General features: G+C 41.5%; 1 protein-coding gene across 2 annotated transcripts in view; it reads left to right on the top strand.

Moving 5' to 3' along the window:
- The window catches only part of LOC104042268 (meiosis-specific coiled-coil domain-containing protein MEIOC), a 37,424-nt gene that overhangs the window by 1,430 nt on the left and 16,139 nt on the right, over positions 1-19,855 (top strand). The window contains exons 1-4 of one of the 2 annotated variants that reach the window (XM_064445167.1): positions 1,900-1,956; positions 8,067-8,198; positions 15,164-15,330; positions 19,636-19,737. In XM_064445167.1, coding sequence (XP_064301237.1) covers positions 8,157-8,198; positions 15,164-15,330; positions 19,636-19,737 — 311 coding nt within the window. In that variant the 5' untranslated portion in view covers positions 1,900-1,956; positions 8,067-8,156. Of the gene's footprint in view, positions 1-1,899; positions 1,957-8,066; positions 8,199-15,163; positions 15,331-19,635; positions 19,738-19,855 lie in introns of those variants that run through there. The other variant, XM_064445168.1, reaches the window with a different exon arrangement.

The raw sequence follows: 19,855 nt of genomic DNA, 5'->3' as shown, positions 1-19,855 counted from the left end.
CTATTGGGGTCTGCTCATACGCTGAAGTTATTGCAGGTACTTCAGCACTGTGCTGCCATAACACTGGAAACATTTGGCCTTCCTCTTTTTCCTTTAATCCCTGGTTAGAGCATGGCTTGAGTTTTTTTTTTTTTTTTCCTTGAAACACTTGCATTCAGCACGTGCTATCAGCCGTGCTGGTGCAAGTATGCTATTCCGAAAACCTGTGTCTGGACATGGGTATAAAAGCTTCCTGCGTGATGTTTAAGTATGTTGTCATTCTCAAATTCTGCTTACATTGGGCAGTGGGAGAAGCTGGAGGGGGATGGTCACCATCTCCGAGTGCCGTTACAGCTTTGTGGAGAGAAACCAGAGGGAGATAGCAATAGTCTAAACAAGGGCTGAGGTTTTTCAGGAGGGTGACCTCATTTCTTATTTACTGCTGTGTCAGGAAAGCTTTATGGAATACTCTTATATGATATTTAGGGAAGGTTTCATGCTGCGTGGCATGCCGCAGTGTATTTTAGCAGTGCTTTCTGTGGTAAGCGCTACAGTGATAGCGGTGAGGGAAGGACTTTGCAGAATGAGGTGCTGTTACTGTAACTCAGTGAAAATGCCTTGGGAAGGGAAAAAAAACTTTGGAGGAAGTTGTTGGGCTTTTTCCCCCCTCACTTTTAAGATCTTCTGTCTGTAGCCGGCCTGCATTAAGTTGTCGAAGAACCTAAAACTGACTGGTTTCCTGATTTCCACTGTAACACTCCAAGCTGTCGTAGAAGTTTTCTCATATTCCCTAAGAGGGATTTGGGGGCAGCTTTATTGTTCAGGGTGAACAACAGATATTTTAGATTTAACTCAGCTGATTTAAGCATATATTGAGCTTTTCAGAAAAAATTTAGTTGGAACTTGCTAGCACTCTGCTTTCTCTTCTTTCCTAGTCTCAAGACTCTGTAATAATACTTGACTGATAATGGACTGCACTTCCCAGCAACTGAACTAATGATGTTATACCTGTTTTTTTTTTTTCTTGTTTTCTTCAAAAAGATGAAAATGGCTCTGTTCCACTGTCTCTGGATTTCTTATTTTGCTTAAATTCTATTTCTTCATTCTTTTTGTAGCATTAGATATGTAGTGATGTGAGGGAAGGATCAGGGCTCATCATCTGTCTGAGTCAAGGCAAAGAGTTGCAGGAAAATAATGACTTCATTAAAGAAAAAGGTGATAAAATGTAACTGTCAACCAGCTATTTGACTGACAGTGGTGAGAATGTAAGTCAGGTCCTGCACTTTAGCAGGAAAGAAAGCATTTAACCCAAATAACCCTTAATTCTTGTTACAGCAGGCACAGGGCTTGATTTGCTTACACTGCAAGTCATTCGTAGTTACCTGGCTGGGGTGAGCCAAGTGATACCTTCCACTGGGGAGGGAGGAACAAAAGTGGCAGCTTCGTCATCACCTCTGACCAAAAACATTCATTCCAGTGAATTATTCTTTCATGTGGAGATACCAAAACCACAGAGGTACAAAGAAGGACAAACTTGTCATAAAAACTCTTGTACTATGTTGTTATATGTTGTTATATTCCATAGCAATTAAATTTTCCTTACTGGGCAGTGTTTCCTGATTACAGCTTAAATGGTTTTAGAGGTATGCAGTCACCTGAGAATAATTGCTTAGAAATTACTTCTTGCGTGGGAAGGAGGAGAAGGTGTGTTTCAAAATCTCCCACCCCCTCTTTTTCTTTCCCATTTGAGAAGCGTTTTCTGGCTAAATAAAGCAGTTCAGCTGTATTTCTGAGGCAGCCTCTGTGTGAAGGAGGCTGTTCCCAAGGCTCACGGTTGCAGTCCTGGATCCTGTACCTTGGAGCTATTGCACAATAGAGGAAAGACTACAATTCCCATAGTACTTCCACATACTGGTACTCCAGTGACATCAGACATTACATGGCTGAGACTGGTTGTAAAGCAAGAAGACCAAAAATGTAAGCTTGGTGTTTCTTTCACTTCTGTAGCAGGGCCTTTGGCAGTGTGAAATCTTTGCTGCTTACTAGGGGAGGATTTCAGTTGCTGCAGAGGTATTTGAAAGGGTCTGTATCTGAAGATAACATGAGGTGACATTTAAGGGCAAGCAATTTGTACTGTTTCTCGTAGTGTTGGTGCAGCTTAGGGACTCCTCTGTCTAGGAATAGCTATGTGGAGTAATTGCTTAATGCCAGTGCTGCTAGTTTGTTTTGAGGGGCCGTTTCCTTGCCCACAGCCCAAAATCTGCTTGCTTCTCTCTGCTGTTTTTATCCTGCAGCTTCACGGGGTGGAGGAGGGACGCTGTCCATAGCCTGGCAACAGTTTCCGTGTGCATATAGTAACTGAGGTGTGTAGCGTGCGTCCCATGGCAGCGATGTTAGGGGTGCGGCAGCGCTGGTTCAGCGCTGGGTGGGCTACGCCACTGGACTGGAAAGTGTGGGGATCAGCCGCTGCTGCTGCAGTGCTCCGGTGTGTACGGCTGGCATGCTTCAGTGCCTGTGCTGCCTTTAGCTTCCCCAGTGGCCTGTGTCGGTGGGAGGAATGCGGGCAGGGAATGGCTGGTGGTAACATCTGTACAGGTTTGTCTCGGTAGAAGTTGATTCTCATAATGTGATGAGGTTTATGTGGGTTTTGTTGTGCAGGAGAGATGCTAGGTGTTTGGAGTAATACTGATATTTTAGGAAGCTGGAAAACAATCCAGCGGAGTGATTTTCACAGCGTAACATTTGCTTAGGTTGCTGTAATGCTGTAGTTTAAGTGTAATGATGTATTCACCTGACAGTGCCCAGCCTTTCAAGTGGTTACATACTGTGAGCACATGACAGAAACAGTTCTCCAAACATAAAAATGTCTCTTAGCATTGACCACCAGAGCCTTCTAATAGGGACAGTGAGAGACTTACAAAGTGGGTGGGAAACTTGGGAATACCTGCTGTCATCCTTCCACTGAGAAATGTCATAACTTCTCAAGCAGGCAATAGATCTCCTTTCATTTCTCTTTAGAAACAGTTGAGATCTGTTAAATGACATTGTGACAGTGTTTGCTCAAGTCTGCAATCATGAAGACATCTACTTAGTACTTGAATTTCACAAAGTGAGGAGCAGGTCAAGTGGGAAAAGTAGCTTTATATCTAATCTTGGTAGCCTAATGGAATTAATATACCAATCTCTGTGTAATGATACACAGTGTATAGAGATCCTCGTGCAGCTGATCTAAAGAATTCTATTTATTTGGCCACATGCGCCAGTCTGTAACTTCAAACAGTTTGTTTTAATTCATTTTTGTCTGTTTAAAAATATATTTGGGAAGACATTTGATTTAGTGGAGCTTAAATGGTACTAGGTAGTCCATCTGTCAAAATCACCCTGGAAAAATATTTCATAGCTTCAGCTGGAAGTTTAAACTCCTAAATAAAAAGGTTTATACTGAGCGTATATTAATACCAGTAATCCTGTTTTACAGCAGTATGTCTTTGAAAGGACATAGTCTAACGAATTGTGCACTTAAGCTGCCTTTGGGTTAGTTCATTCTAAAGTGAGCGGAAGTTCAGTTAAAAACTCCATACCTGTGTGTTTAATAGTCCCTTGTGCTCCCCCGGTCTACCAGGGGATAACGGAGGATGACGTGCTAAGAATCCTAAGTGAAGGTGAATGTATAGAGTTGGCTGCCATTATGTTCCCTTATATTTCCATGGAGCCTGCAGCGCACTTGAATATGTTATTCAAATGCTTAAACGTGTATTTCCTGACTCAGTATTTTGAGTGTCACAGGCTGTTTAGTGAAAGATGCATTAAAGTAGCCACTTCCATAAAACTTTGTTAGCAGTCCCAAATTTGAACTTTTGGATAAAGACATGTTGCAGCTGAGTTGTGTTCACTGTTTGTAAAACCTGCAACTTCATGTTGCACCTTTCATGAAGGGTGTTTTTTAGTGGTTTTTTTTTTTTTTTTAATTGGGGATTAGGGTTTTACAGCTTTTATAAACATAAAAGCATCCTCTGAAACTCCAGGGATCAGGGCAGGAGGCTTCAGCCATTTTTGCATGCAGAAGTACTTGGAAATAGGAGGACTCTGGTGTTCGAAGTACTTGTGCTTTGGACTGCAGTTAGAGTTTCTAGATCTGTAAAAATCTACCATTAAAAACAATCTTAGTAACTTTTTTTAATAGTTTAAATGAATTGCAGATCAGGGCTGTGCTTTGAAGCTACCTGCTGGCAAATTATTCCTTATTTTTTCAAATTAATAAAGCAAGAATTGCAGTAAGTGGGGAGTTTACAAATTTGAATTTCTGAAATTACTAACTTTAGGAAGGCTGAAGTTATGAAAATTACACATAGGTAGCTGCAGTTCCTGGTGGATAGATCTGTATGACGTGGTTTCCCAAGCGCTTACTTTGCTTAATGTCTTTTAACATTTATGTTAAAATTCTAAATTTTAACATAAATGTCGCAGAAATGTTCTGTGTGCTTGGGGTTTTTTTGGCTGCAGAAGTACTACCTCACAGAGGTTCTGGTCCACTGTTGCAAGGATAATGCTTTGTAAAGGCGGAACTGAGGAGCAGACTGGAATCTCTTCCCCAACAAACTTCCGGCCGTGTAGCTTTGTAAAGCAGATGGGCCTAAATAGGAAAGAAGTTCAAAGTAGGTGTGTTAAAAAGAGAAGTGTGGGGCTTTAGGCTTACAGCAGTTTTCCCATGTAACCTGATTCTGGAACTTGTAAACCCTCAGGTAGCATAGGTGGAAGTTTAGGCCTTCCTCATGATCTCTCAGCAATATTAAGGTAATGTTTCAAATTGACTCTTTTTTTCTGGAGAATTAGATGTGCTGTAGCATGGGGAACTGCAAAACCTGTGACTTTTCCACAGTGGCATCAGTGTGTGGAGACGGGCACACTGCATCTCTCTCGAAGTGCGATATGAATCCACCTGAAGATACTACTGTTTATGTTCCTTTGGAAAGCAGGCCTTCAAATTAGCAAAATTCCCATTAATCAGTGAGGAATAATTCAAAGTTAAGTTTCATATTTACTATGGCTTCTGTTTCTGTTTGATCAGTGCGAGAAGACTGTGGAAAGTGTGCATGTGTCCATACATAGGTATGTATGTATATGGGGAAAACATTATCCCTGTCTTTACCAAGACACAGGACGTGGTGGGGCTAGAGAGCACCAAGATTAGCAGGTGACTATGCTGGTGCTGAGCGGGCTCGCTGTTGGCAAGATTCATTTAGAGTTTCTAGCGTTAACTTTAAAAAGCATTGGTGGGACCCTTGGAGTGGACATCACACTGCTAAGAGAAACCGGGGGGATTGCTTTTTTCAGATTATCGAATGGTTACGTTGTTGAGGTGTCTGTCTGTCCCCTGGTAAGCTCTAAACTGTCTGTGAAATTCACTGAAGCAGCAGGAGAGGTGGATGCACCCATCGAATTTCTGTAAATGCCATGGGAGTTGACAGCTTCACGCAGGAGAGATCCACATCAGGGGCCTTGCAGAGAAAAAGGCTTCCGCGTGATTTTTAGCATTTGGTGTGGTTTGCTTCTGCAGTCATGTTGCATTGGGTTTCAGCTGGTTTCTGGTAGGATGAGTAGGGAAGGACTGGGGAGACCGAGAGGACGCAGGAGGGAAGCTGCTGCTGTCACGACGGGCCTGGGGCCAGGTATGAATGTGAGGGAAGCCAGTTGTCATTTTGTCCTGCTGATGGACCTTTCCTTCAGTTGTTGTGCTTGTGGCCATTCGTCCTTTTGCTTAGAGTTCTTTTTGAACAATGTCAGAAGAAAATAAACTTAAAACTATTTACAAATCCAGGACATGATATTAAAGTACTCGGTGAGAACCTTATTTTTTAAGTATTATTTGTCAATGTAACGCAATGCAAGCTGGCAGTGCTTCTTTAGTGAAAGCATTGGATTCTACTAAAGCTCTAATGTAGCACCCTCATATGCTGAATATATCCCAAAAGGCCTTTTTAGGAATGGCTTGTTTACCAGCTGTGCAATAAGCATGTGGTTTTTTATCAGCCCCTAAAAGCTAAGGGAGAGCCACAGAAAGTTACCATTGAAATCCCATTTTTTCTGAAAGACTGTGCGTTGGCTGGAGCACAGAGGCTGCACTCTTACCTTTATTTTGAACAGCTGTATAAATTTTGAGCTTTGGTTGGACTCTTATACAGGTTGTGAAGCCTAATGCAGCACCTGCATCACCTTGAAAGTTTCCCATGATTTGAAGTAGTTCCCGTTTTGACATAAATGGAATTGTTGTTCGGGGTTTCAGGTATCAGCTGATACTTTCTGAAACCCCCTTTTAAAGCTGTGAATAGTTACACTGTATCACAGAGGTAGTGATTAGCCAAATCATTAGTGTGTATCATTAAGTCTGCTTTGACAGAAGAACAGATAATAATCACAAGTAGTTAAAGGATCAGTAAAGGTTAGCGGCTTAGACACCCATAAACTGAAGAAATTGTCATGGGTCGTATAAAGATGTTACTCGTCATCCCTTCTGAAAGGAAACTCATAAAATTAGCACCTAGGAGCAGTTTTGTGCACCTGAGTGACTTGATTGCAGAGCTCACTATCTTAGCTTAGCTACAAGGAGTCTAATCTTCCCATCTGTGTGGGCCACAGAGCTTTCTGTAGTGTCAAGTGTTGTATTGCTGCAGCTCTTCCCTTGCAGTACAGCTGGTGTATCGTACATGTGCTGAAGATCAGCTGGCACAAGAGCAGCAAGCTCAGCGCTTCCCAGAAGCATCGGTGTATCTACATGGATGTTTCACTGAACTGTTCTGCAACTCATTCCTGGCCGCAGACTTTCCTGTCGGTCTGAGCGGGTTTGTCTGCAGCACGGTGATGGAGATGCTATGGGAAACCTGACAAAACTGACTATCGAGAATGTTAACTAATTCATCCAGCTCAGCCTGTTTCCAGCAGGCCCTTGGAAAAGAGAAGAGCAGGGACTTGACTGTGGGTTGAACAAATCATTGTAGCAGAATTCAGGCTGGACATCAGATTAGGTAAATCCTTAGTTCTACCGTTCAGCAGGTCAGAATGGGTCAGCCACAGTTGGATGTGGGAATAGTCTGACGTAACCGTATTATATTAGGAAAAAAGCAGGTGCTTTGTTAAGTTTTAAGAATTTATCATATGACAGTCGCGCACTTTGTCTTGATGTATCTTAATTGTAAAAGCAGCCCTTCCCCTATTCATTGCTTCCCCCAGTTAAAGCTTTGTGTCTGTGAAGATGAAGCCTTACATTTGTGTAGCGTGCTGACTTTCACCTTGTCATGTAATGCAAATGTCTGAAGTTGGAGAGATGGCACGGCTACAAGGTGCAGGCATGTGGCAACTTAGTGATCTCCTTTTCAGTAGAAGCATAGGAGGCTGGACTGTAACTTGTGTAAATGGACGTGCGGAGACTTCAGAATCAACACATTATACTTGGAGTGCTCTTGGGAGTGTGCTTTCGTCACACCTGGTTTTGGATAGCAGTGTGTGGCAGGAGCCAACCTTGCCTTTGCCATTGACAGAAGCTGTGAGTCTGAAGATGGAGCGGAGCCCTGAAATGGGTGCCGTCCCAGGTACTTGAGGATTGTTTGTCCCACCATGTGCTGGGGATGGATGTTCAGTTCTGCGGCAGGTGCTCACAGGTGCCTGTGAGCAGGATCACAGGGTGAGCTTCGTTCCTGGTGTGGTAGATGCGGGTCCTGTGATGTATCTATTTGTGTGACAGGATAAAGCTGAAGAGCGGAGTCTTGACAGGCAATATGCCTCTGCCTGCATGATCCTATGTGCAGCACGGCGCAGCTGGCTTACCCGTTCTGGGACTCCATGTGACCTGTGGTCAGCAGCTCTCGATTCTGCTGAGCTGTTCGGTCATGTGGGATCTCACAGCAGTACAGCAATGTCATCGTTGTTCTGCAAATGTGTAAGGCGTAGGTGGTACTGGAGGAGCTGTGGGTAGTGTGACGTGGAAAGAGCAATGAGGGGTAGCTAGAAATTAGTTTCATGCCTAATAAGTACAACTTTGGCAGACCTAGTAATTATTGCCCTTTTTTTTCTTTTTAATTGCTTTTAAATAGGCTAAGTCTGTCCTTAAGAACCTAAATTTCTGCTTGCACGGCAATGCTGCATACTTCAGAGAAGAGAACTTGTATGCTGCTAACAAGGACATGGTCAAACAAAGTGCCACTCCTAGTCATTACAAGTCACAGGTGAGTCCAAAGAGTGAATTTGTTTAGGTAAACAGAAATAAATACTTGTGTGATATGTTGTTTTTTCTAACTAAATGTATTGAATAACCACATAACAAAAAAAAAAGCCCCCAGCACCTGAAGAGAATGCTATGTTAGGGATGGAATGGCTTTCATTGTTTATGTCGGTACAGGAGAGTGATCCTGTGCTCGTGGAAGTCAGCTGTTCCTCATTCAGTCTGGCTTTGAGTGCCTCTTGTCAAGGGCATTTGTGAGACTTACCACAAAGTCTTCTGAAGAGCAATTGCTGGAAGCTACCACGGACCAGTCTTTGATTATATATAATTAATGTATTTAGAGGCTAGTGTTTAAAACAAACAGAAGAAATGGCCCAGTAGCCCATGAGTGGTCTTAGTAGAAATGAACCCATATTTTGAACAAGCATGTCATAAATGTACTACTTCTGTCCCCCACCCTGAGTGGTACTTTTTTTATATGATTTTGACCCAAATGTCTGAGAGGTCTGATAGACTTTATTCCTTTTTGTCAGAAAAAGAGTTTCTTAATTTTTTGACTACTGAGCAGGAACGTTTTCCTTTGCTGCTGCAACAAGCCGTTTTGATGATATAAAATTGGGATTTAGAAGGAAGTGTCCAGTAATCTGCCATTTTTATGGTTTTGATATTAAGAGCTATCTGAATAACTGACCTATTTTCTCCCCCGATTTTAGTTTTTGATATATCGCTGTCACCAATTTACTCCTACTTCTGAGTTTCACAGGTAGCCCAAGAAGGCAATTTATCGAATTCTGTTTTTATTTACCGACTAGTTTCAGAGAATTGATAGCAGTGCATCCTGAATGGGTTAACCAGTTTCAGCATCCTATAGATTAAGATGGCTGTAGGTAGGAGTTGCTAGAAGTCTGAAGTCAAAAAACCAAAACAATGCTTTTTCTAACATGTGCTTTATCTTACCAAGAAATAAACAGGAAATATTTATCCTGTCAAGAAATCAGAAGAATACACTCAATATAGAAGCAATAATACTGTGCAGTGCTGTCATTTACTGTCCTTATGACAGATGTTTATAAAAAGCATCTCTGAGCAATGCTCTGTAGCAGGGGGGTCCTGTAGTTTTCAGATAACAGACTGTAAAAAGGCTTTTTCCTAATTTAGCTCAAATGCTTTTTCGAAAATGAAGAACTTTCTGTCAGATGGGACCTTATGTATATGTCAATAAAAGTAATTTCTTCTAGTTATGTAATGAAGCAAATATTTAGCTCTGATTACATTATTTTTTAGCTTATAATATATTCTTTCCGAGAATTGTTAGCCTGATGTAAGCTGTAGCCTGTCCTCACCTCCAAACAGGAGGAGAGTGAAGCCCTGTTGAACTTTTTAGTCTGTGTCCTCTAATGCTGTAGTTCAGCGAGGTTCCCAGCAAAGATAGTGTCATTGCAAACCTTTCATACCATTGGCATAACGTAGCAGTGTCTGAAAATTCCTCAAACTCCTCCTGCTCTGCTTGAGGGGCCTTCACTGCTCTGTCAGCAGCTATTACCATCTCAGAATAGACAGTCTTGAACTGTTTCCAGTACTTAGCTGTGCAACACAAGAAACAAAACATTTTCAGTAACGAGAAATAATATTTGAGTCTTCTGCTGTATTCACAGTGCTGCTAAATTTCCAGACAGGATTTTTAGAGGATTGTAGATCTCTGTCTCCTAGCTGCCCATCTCAAGCAGTGGTGGGGAGGCAGAAACCTCTCTTTGTGGAAGATTTGTCTGGTATCTGCCTCCAAAGGTATGGTGGAGGGCACACCGGCACTTCTGTGCCTCTTCTGTTCATCCCTGGTGGTGCTCAGGACCTGACTGCATGGGGTCCTGAGCAGGCTGCTCTGAGCAGGGGCCTTGACTCCAATGGTCCCTTCCAGCCTCAGCTGTTTTGAGGTCTCTGCCATGCAGGATCCTCTGGTCCCAACAACTTACTGATTATCGAGTCCTTTACCAGGATCTATAGATTTCATCTGCCCCTACGTGCCTGGCAGCTGTGCTGGCTTAGCACTTGGTGGATGGGAGGATAGCAGGAAGAGGAGGGAGGGAGGAACAGCCTCTGCAAGGTCTTTGCCCTTGGTGCTGGAGCACTGAAACTGCGTGTGTATTAACAGCCAGTCTTTAGCACGCAGCCTGGATGAAGCAGAAGCAGAAAGGAGCTGGGTAGCAAAACATGAGTCAGTGGGTAGTGGAGCACAGGACTCATGTTAGAGGTGCTATAACAGTATCAGTGCCTAATAGTTTTGATACTATTTAGTTTCTTATGTATGTTTATAATTGAAATGTTACTGTTATACTGATGAAGTTCTACTCATGTCTCCTCAAATAAAGAAACTTTGGAAGAGCTTCTGAATGCAGAGAGCTGTGTGAGGCTTTTGGAAATAGCGAGTGGTTTTGGTAAATGCTTTGGTTTGCTTACTCCTCAGTTGTGATGAGCTTCGTACAGAAGTTAAAAGCCCTCTACATGCGTTTGAAGACAAGATGTGACTTAATGGTGTTAGATGTCTTGGAAAAAAGTGTGTTTGTTTCATATGCAGGGAGAGAATTTAGTACGTTCACATTTCCAGTTTACAAGGAAGAACAGAAGCTGCGTCTTGCTATGCTTTGAAAGAAAAAAAAATGCATTGGTATAACGTATCTAGGTTTTAGATGTGGTAAGTTTTTGTTGTTTTGAGAGGTAGTTTGGTGAGAGCAGCAACTTTCCAATGATTTGCAGGGTGGAAAGAATGATGTAAAAACCTTACTGAAGACTGTAGGAGTTTCCTTTTCTTTGAGACAGCATTTCATTCATTGATTTTTAAGGTTGGAATTCTGAGCAAAACACGTCTGTACCTCCACAGGCAGCCCTTTCTTTGCAAAGCCAGTTATGGAGGTTATCACTGTATCCAAAATCCAGTGAAGAATTTTGAAACTAAAGGAAACTGTAGGAGACAACCTGCTGGTTTATCCCTTTTTCTTTTTCTACTGCAACTTGGTGGTAGTTCATATGTAAAGCGCAGACGAGAGTGTCTCGGTTACTTTGAAATTTTGTTCAACAAGGTAGAACGACAGTCTCCAGTGGTTTGGAAGTGCTGAGTGATGAGGCTGTATCTAGGGTACATGAAGTACCTCTTGTACTGATCTGTAGTCACAGTGTCCTGCACAACTCATATTAACTATGACTAATGGCTCTGAAACTAAAAGATAAATCCATTTGTTACAGATCCTATTTTTAATCTATGCAAAAATATTTTATACTTTAGCCAAGGAGCATAATTTATCTCAGTGTGGTGATTCCTAGCAGACTAAATAAGACAAGGGCCCGGGCATTGACGTGTGCTTTTGATAAAGTTAAATTGTTGCTAAAATTTTGGTCTTGGTCAGCTGCTGCTTTCCTAAATGACACTTGTGTGTGGTTCAGGAGTAATTTGTAGCAGATAGCTTGGATACCACCCTCCTGTTCTGCAGGGTAAGAGTTTACCTGGATCACAGGAGTGCTGTCATACCTATTAGTCTCTGGGCCAAGAAGTTGTTCTTGTCTCTATTTATTTACTGACATCGGTATTGACAGTGTGTTTGTATGGAATGTTACAGAGTATGTGTCTAGCCTCTACAGGGTGATGATGCCTCTATTTCTGTTATTTAATAGGGATTTGTTTGGATGTTTAAGACAAGTTTATTGCAACTGATAAGCTCTCTAGTATAAACTTTTATTCAAAAAATTCACTCTGCCCTACACTGTTAAAGGGTTGTTCTGTCCTGCTCGTGGTAGGAGCACACTTGGCCGGGTAATACTACTTTGCTACCTTTTCAGACAAGACCCAGAAAGGGAGATCATCTGAGTCTGAAACAGCTTTCACTAAACCAAATTCCAGCTGAAGATTTGTAGTAAGCAAGATCTTACTGTTCTACGTTTTTTCCTCTCCCCTCTTTTCTCAAATTAAATTAACTTTGCATTTTCTCTCATAACAGGATGGAGCATGAGAGAATTAAATGATCAATATTAAAGTTTTGTTCCTTTACTTTATCTAGCTATAAATAACTTTTTAAAAGCTCTAACTATAAAAAACTTACAAAGTGGCTCTAGACAGACTGAATACACAAGGCTGTATTCTGACAGTGTAAATTTCCCTGAAACCCCCTGTTTTCTGTTGGCTTTTCCAGGGCCTCAGGGGTATTTCTCCAACAGTAAGCACTGGTTTCACAGAGTTGGCAATATGGTACCTGGTGACAAGGCAATTTTTATCTCAGAAGCAATAAAAGGGGAGCTTAGTAGATCCGTTGAAATGTATTTAAGTACGTGGACCCAGTCATCACTGTAGCACCATTTGTTCTTTTCATGTTGTGTTTTTTAGCGTTTTCAGGAATTTAATAAATACATGATTGAGATCTTTCTGCAGTTATTCAGTAAAGGTTTAGCAAGTGGTTTCATGTGTTGGATGCAAGGGTTGTTTGACCCTCCTGATGAAGGAGCCTTTCTTTCTAGCTGGCTTTTTTTACCTATTCCAGTTGTATTTACAATGAATGATGTTACAGAAGTTAATTTTATCCTCATGGTCCTAAAAAAATTCTTGTTCTCCATCCCGGGCAGCCTCGTATCCAGAGTTCAGCATTTTAGGGTCTTAGAGTAACCTTGTGACACTTTTTCTGCAGTATGTTCAGAATTCTTCCTGCTGCCAGTTGTACACACAGGATGCTGGCCAGCAGCAGCTCTGCAAATTCCTGTTCATTGACCCCCTAGCGCTGTGCCCTTCTGCGTCTCTGTAATGAGAGACTTGGAAAGATGGAGAAACCTGCTTAGCAAGAGGGGTTTGCCAGGGGGAGTGATGTGCACATCACCTTTTTTTTTTTTAACCTGTTGCTTTTGTTGAAAACCTTTATGACTAACACATCCAGGTGAAGCTGGGGATCGTCAGACAGCCTCCAGGTTGTTTCAGGGCCTCAGAAGTGATCTGGGTTGTGTGTAAATATACTGGAACTTCCAGTCATTTAATCTGCAGTTTCTTTCCATTCCCCCAGGCACTGTGGTCCCTATATTAACAGGCAGTGTGGTGGCAACCTAATGCGCTCTTTGGGAACAGAAGATTAAATACATCAGTATTTGTAAGGAAGCAAGTCCTTCCCCGCCCCCCCAGTTTATTTTTCAAGTTGGCCTACTGACCTTTCTTTGCCCAGAACACAAAACTAATTAAGCAATTGTTTCAGGAAGATAGATGGGTTTACTCAAAGAAACTGAAAGGCAGCATCTTCAGTGAAATAGGTCTCGAAATAGGAAATCCCCTCAACAGATTCTTTTAAACTGATATGGTGTTTTTCTTTGTGCTTATAAGAACATCAGTTCACTAAGAAATGCTTCTAGAATTGGGTGGGACAGATGCTGCTGAACGTTCACCTTAGGACAGTTTTGTTGGTTACTGGCCCCCTCAGGAAGGTGTAAAGCACAGGGCTGAAGGCTGCAGTCAGCTCCAGTCAGCATCCGATCCCACGGCCTCTTGCAGCTACTGATACATCTGGGGTTTTGGGAGGGTTGGGTTTTTTGTTGGTGGTGGTGTTCTGTTGTTGGTTTGGGGGGTTTTTTTGGTTTTGCGTTTGGTTTTTCTGAGTCTCCCAAATGTTCTTTTCAGAACCACAAGTACTCCATCTTGACTGGATGCCTTTACTTATGAGAATTAAAGGGCAGCCAGTTCAGTGTTCTAACATAAAAGGTTTGTTTTTTCTATTTTTTTGTTGTTAAAGAAAGTTTGAGGTTTCACTCCGAGGGTCAAAACTTGCAAAAGTTAATCAACAAGGATCGGGGTCCTGGTGGTCAAGCTGGCTGTCAATCAGCAGTGTGCCCTTGCAGCAGGGAAGGCCATCCCTGAGCTGGGCTGTCTCAGCAAGAGTGTGGCCAGTGGGGTGAGCGCTATTATGAGCCTCTCTGTTCGGCCCTTGTAAGACCACAACTGGATACCGTGTCCAGTTTGGGGCTCCCCAGTCCTAGAAAGGTATTGGAGTGAGTTGTACAGAGGGTTCCAAAATGGTTGTGGGCTGGGGAACGGGATGTCCAAGGTGAGGCTGAGAGCGCTGGGTCTGATCAGCCTGGGGGAGAGAAAGGGAAGATCTTGTGGGTGTGTGCAGCTGCCTTACGGGATGTTATAGAGAAGGTAGTCCAGACTAGTTTCAATACTTTTTTTTTTTTTTTTAACCCAGACAACAGTTAGGTATTAGAAGAATTTGCCCAGAGAGGAAGTGGTGGGATCTCAGAACTCAGCTGGGCAAGTTTCTGAGTAGCCTGATCTAACTGGGTCTGCTCTGAGCAGGGAATTAAGCTGGATGACCCCAGAGGTTCCTTCCAACTCAAAGTAGGTTTCTGATATTCTGCTTAAACTTTTGTCAGTCAGGTTCTGTTGTAGCAATTCCTAGCTGAGATTCCCTGTGTTACTTAGATCTCCCATTATTTAATCTGTAATAGTCTCCCTGGACCAGTACTTAAAGACAAATTACTTTTCTAACCCATACTTTGCTCTGTGAGGTTTACAAATGTTCCCCCCGCTTGGAATATTTTGTGTTTGCAGGGATATAGCAGGGGTAATTGCTCTGCCCTTTGTTTTCTCGGAAGGGATGTGCGTGCCTGTGACATGTGCATTTCCGCTCATATAGGCTAGAAGAGTCTAAGCTTGAGAACTTGACACGCAAATACCTACAATGTGAAATCTGTAGAGAATTCCTATTATTCAGTAAGTAATTTTTACTGTTTACTTATTTTTAGAAGATGCCTACATTTGTCAGATTTGGACTACTTTAAGGCAGGGAAGGGAACAAGTTTTAGACTGTATCCTTTTGTCATAACTACGTTTCATTTTTCTGAAACATTATTTAATTCAAGATCTAAAAGAAAGGGTTTGCTTTGTTGCCTTTACTGCTCATTTACATAAACATGTAATATTAAAAATGTTTCCTTCTCTTTTCAACATAGGTAAATAGCAAGAAACAAAACATGGACACTCAAATATTTTCACCATTATTAGGAGCAATTACTAGTACGCCACCTCCGCTAGAATCTTCCCGTCTGTATAGTGACTGGTCAGCACATGGAGAGGACATTGGCTCAAAAACTTCTTTTCAAGACTGCACAAAGAAACGGTATGAGCATTCTTGGTGTAATCTTAGGGTGGTGTTCTGGAACACTGAAGTGGTATGGAGCGGAACAAATGGGATTCTGAATCTTTCTAGTTTTCCCATAAACTTCTCCTAAAAACTCAGTAAATTTTCTTTGCTGTATAAGAGTTATTACAGAGGTTGTGAAAAAAGGAAGGGGGTCTGTGTATGTAGAGATGTGTGTGTTTACATGTAAAAACATTTTAAAATTTGGAAAGAATACTACATTTAAGGAATAAAATGGAAAACCACCATCTGTAATCGAAACCTCCTTAAGGGAAAAAACCCGCTCTTTTTCCATGCCTGCCATCCCTCAGTACCAGAGCTCATAATGATCCTGCTTGATAATGTAGGGTATTTCCTGGAACATAAACAATGCAGAGAGTGTTAGACACGGGTCGAGTGTAAGTGGTACCTCTGCCGCTGAAAGCATAAATATGCCAACAGCTACCCTTGAAAATACGCCAGCCTACTGTCATATTGTGTCCTTGATGTAATGTGCTCCAGTCCGATTTTATGTAACAAGAATAATTTGGCAGTTTTGGATCCTGAATGAATGCAAAGGGTCTTTGTTACCTGAATCATGAAACATTTTTATTTCCCTGGAGAAATCCACTCTGCCCAAGTCTTGACTATTGCAGTCACTTCTGATCATCCAGTTGTAATAAAGCAGTAAAATTATTAAAGGTAGAGAGAAGGGCAGCGAGGCTGGATAGGGTTTTGAAAGCTTCCATGTCAGTGGAGAGTAAATAAAACTATTCCTTGGCTTTGATAAGTCAGCTCTGCAGAGGAATGATTTCTATAAAATCAGGAATGATACAAGGATTGCAAGGAACAGGGACTTATTATTTCACAGCCTAGAAATCGGGACACCCACTGAAATAATTTCTTCTCTCCTTCATATTGGTAATTTTATAGCTTGTGTACAGCAACTGAAATTGTAATGGTTCTGTTGCAGCCTTAGCGATGCGTAAACAATGATTTCATATTAGGCTTCCTGCTCTCTTCTTTCTGTCTTAATGCCGAGTGCTGGCAATATAACGTTGCCTTTTGAGGGGTTGTTTGGCAAAGACTGGCACAGCAGTGCTTGGCACTGGTGATGATGCTGTTAGCGTTTCTAATATCAGCCTCTTGCATTTGTTTATCACTTGCCTGATAAGATGGGAAGTTTGGGGTGGGGGGAAATGGTAGCTCACTGGCTCAAAAGATGCTGAAAGGTAACAGTTAAGGAAGATAAATGCGTTGCAAAGAAGCTAAATACCATTACCTTTTTTTTGCTAATCTTCCCTGGAAAAGTGTCACAGAGATGTTTATTTTTAGTCCTTTTTAAAATAAAAGATAATACAGCTTTTGTATTAGCTGTAACAGCTAAGTTTAACCTCTGGAAATCCACTAATTAAAATATACAATCTCTTCTTAAAAGCAGCCTTTAGGTTATTGCAAGGTAGCAAATGCAAGGAAGCTTTTTTGTTCGCTTGTTTTTTAAAAAGTGATTCAAAGAATTAAACAACTAAATGGTACTTGTCTGTTAATGATAATCCATGCATACACCCATTCTGAGACTGCAGATACGCACTAGTCCTTAAAAAATTTGGTGTTTTTTTTTTTTTTACTTGTAGTATTTTAGGGTACTTGGTGCCTAACTGTGTTAGTTGCCGTACACCTGTGTCATTTTAGTGCCTCTAAACTGCTTGGGGAGAGCACCTAATCGTCGCTGAAGATTTCCTTGCAGTGTAACTTTGCTCATGCTTTTGTCCTTTTAATTCTCAATATTTCTGGCCGTTGAAATTATTCCACAATAAATTCTGGGAGCCCCAGTGCCTCAAACCTATGGAAAACCATAGGTTTTCTGTATTCTAATGCCACAGACTTCTCTTGATGAATGTCCTTTTGAAAATCCACCCTCGTTCAGCACAAGGTTGGATTAAGTTATTGGCACATGTAAAGAATTCAGGCATATTCTCAGATATAGTGTCTCCCCAAAGGAAGGCAGCAGTTCCTTTTTAATTTCTGTCCTCAAAGGCTGGGGGCATGTCCCCAGTTTCAGTTCTAGAGTTAGTCACAACAGCGGGAGCGGCACACAGATGTGGCAAAGGTACCGTTTCCATTTGCCTGTTGCTTTTCCATCTTCTGCAGCCCTCCTACTGCCACAATTACCCTGGAAGTTTTGCCAAGGAGCTGTGGTGGTTCTTTCGTCCTGTTTCTTGTTCGTTCTCTGCCTGCAGGGGCAGGCTTGCTCACTGCCACCAGCTTGGTGTCAGGCTGGATGTTCCTATTCTATCCTGTATAGTTGCACACAGTTTGGTATAGTTTTGCCTTTCCTATGTGCTCGTTATTTTCATGGATTCTTTTTATGTTGCCCTGCCTTGGTAGGCAGTAAGTCGTCTTGTTAGCACTAGGAGGTAAAAATTTGATTCCTCGATGCTGCAGAATTGAAGGATTTTACAGCAAGTGTTTTCTGGTACCAAACCAGAAAGGCTAATAGCTGCCTGCCTTGGACTTGGGAAAACAGAATATCTGTTTTGCTAGGATTTTTGTTTTTAACTTTGCTTGTCCTGTTGTTGATAGCAGATACTTTATGTGGAGACCAGTAGACAGTAATGTAGTTGACAACTTTTCCACATGCATCAGTGTGTTCCATGGGAAGTATCTTCCTTTCAGGGTTGATCAGGATTTTACGATATGAGATGCTTCCTGACACGTTACGTTACCAAGAATTTTCAGATTGCTGGTGATGCACAGTGCTGGCTGAGGCACAAGGCGGGGAGGGGTTTCTAGTCCCTCGTTTGAACAAGTGACTGTCTTAAGAAATAGAATTTGTCAGGGGTTCAGGTTCTCCTGCCTTGCATTGCATTGTAGTGCTCTGGTGTATGTACCAGAAGGAACAGCTAAATGCTTCATATCACTTCCATCTAGTCTGTAAAATCTATTTGGGCAATTTTAGACTCACTGCTGTCTCGTGCTTGTTCTTTCTTATGATTTTGTTTTCTTTTGTAGTGCACCCAGCTTCCTGCTGCCCAGTCTGCAGTTGTAAAATGGCCAGTAGTTTAATTTCCATGCCACATTGTAAATTGACTCTGCTTTCTCCCTTGCTGAAAGTCATCATCTAGATGCAAGCTTTAATCTGTGATCTCCTGTTGGTCGCAGAAAGTGGAAGTAAATAGGCCTCCTTTTAAAAAAAAACAACCAACAAACCAAAACAAACTATCTGAGACACAAAAGAGATCCAGTTATCAAATATCAGTTAACAGTCCTACGTTCATAAAAGATTTTCAAGAATCGCTGCATTTATGTATATCCTAAACAAAATCTTGTAGACGAGATTCCTTACAGAGGAAACTGAATGGTCATGAAGTAAATAGTAGAGGTAGTTAGAAGTCAAAACATAGAAGCTAGTAAGGTGTAAGTGTCTAATTTTCACTGTGGCAAGAGTCTTAATAGTTTATCCCACGTTTTACAGTCTTTGTTAATCTTCAAAATCAGCATGAGCAGTTATGTGGCAGCATTAGCAGGCGATGTAGTATGGATAAGGTGACACCAGGGAAGACTGAGAGATCTTCAGGGATGCTGAAAGGAATCAGCTGAGTGAAATTTATTGAAGCAAAAGAGCACATGTTAGAGGGAAGGAGGTCTTAACAGCATTATGTTCTCATTAACTTCTGAGTAAGAGCTGGGTGGCATTACAGACAGCTCTGTAAAGGTCTCATTTTGCACCTGAAGTTGAAGATAAAAGCTGGGCTTGTGTAAGAGTAGTCAGTGATGGTTGAACATCTCTGGTATTTGCCAGGACTATTTAATAAAATTTTGACCATTTCCTTTCTGAAAGGGGACTAAAAAGTGGTCCAACTTAAGTATAATGTAATTTTTATTTTGAGATTAAAATACTAGTTCTTGAATTAGAGAAGTAAATACATTAGAATCTGTAAGATTTTAAGATTGATCATATTTACCCTCTAAAGGAGACAGTCGAGATTTGAAAAAATGTCTGTAAAATAGTTATGTTGATTGAAAAGGGAGGAAAATCTTTTTGCTGCTCCTGTCTCATCATGTAACAGCTTGAGAAGTCTCTGTTGAAGCAAGAAGTTAGGAAAATCGTTTTATTTCATTTAGGCCATGCAATTCACAAATGCAGGAAGAGATTCCTGTTATGGGTGCTGAGAGTATGTTACATTCAGAAAGCTTACCAGATGCTGCTAATATAAAGGTTTAATCCTTTACTTTTCCTTTGCCTGTTCTGTTTAGGAGAAAAAGACTTTTCTTTATTTAGGCCTCTTTTTTATTATTTTTCAGGGCACCAATAAATCTTTCTTATTCTGGCAACGGCCCTGATATGTTTGGGCTTGTGTCAAGCATTTTAGAGGAGCCAAGTAAGCCAGAACCAGTTACAGACTGGTAAGTTTGGTCTGAAAGTTCTTACGTTGCATGGGGTTTTTTACATTTGTCACACAGCCACAATATGAATTTTGAATTATTTCAGAGTTGAGTTACGAAGGTCTTATAAATCCCCTTG

The sequence above is a fragment of the Phalacrocorax carbo genome, chromosome 2 (assembly GCF_963921805.1).
Source record: "Phalacrocorax carbo chromosome 2, bPhaCar2.1, whole genome shotgun sequence".
NCBI classification, from domain to species: Eukaryota; Metazoa; Chordata; class Aves; order Suliformes; family Phalacrocoracidae; genus Phalacrocorax; species Phalacrocorax carbo.
This window is presented reverse-complemented; position numbering and strand designations above follow the sequence as displayed.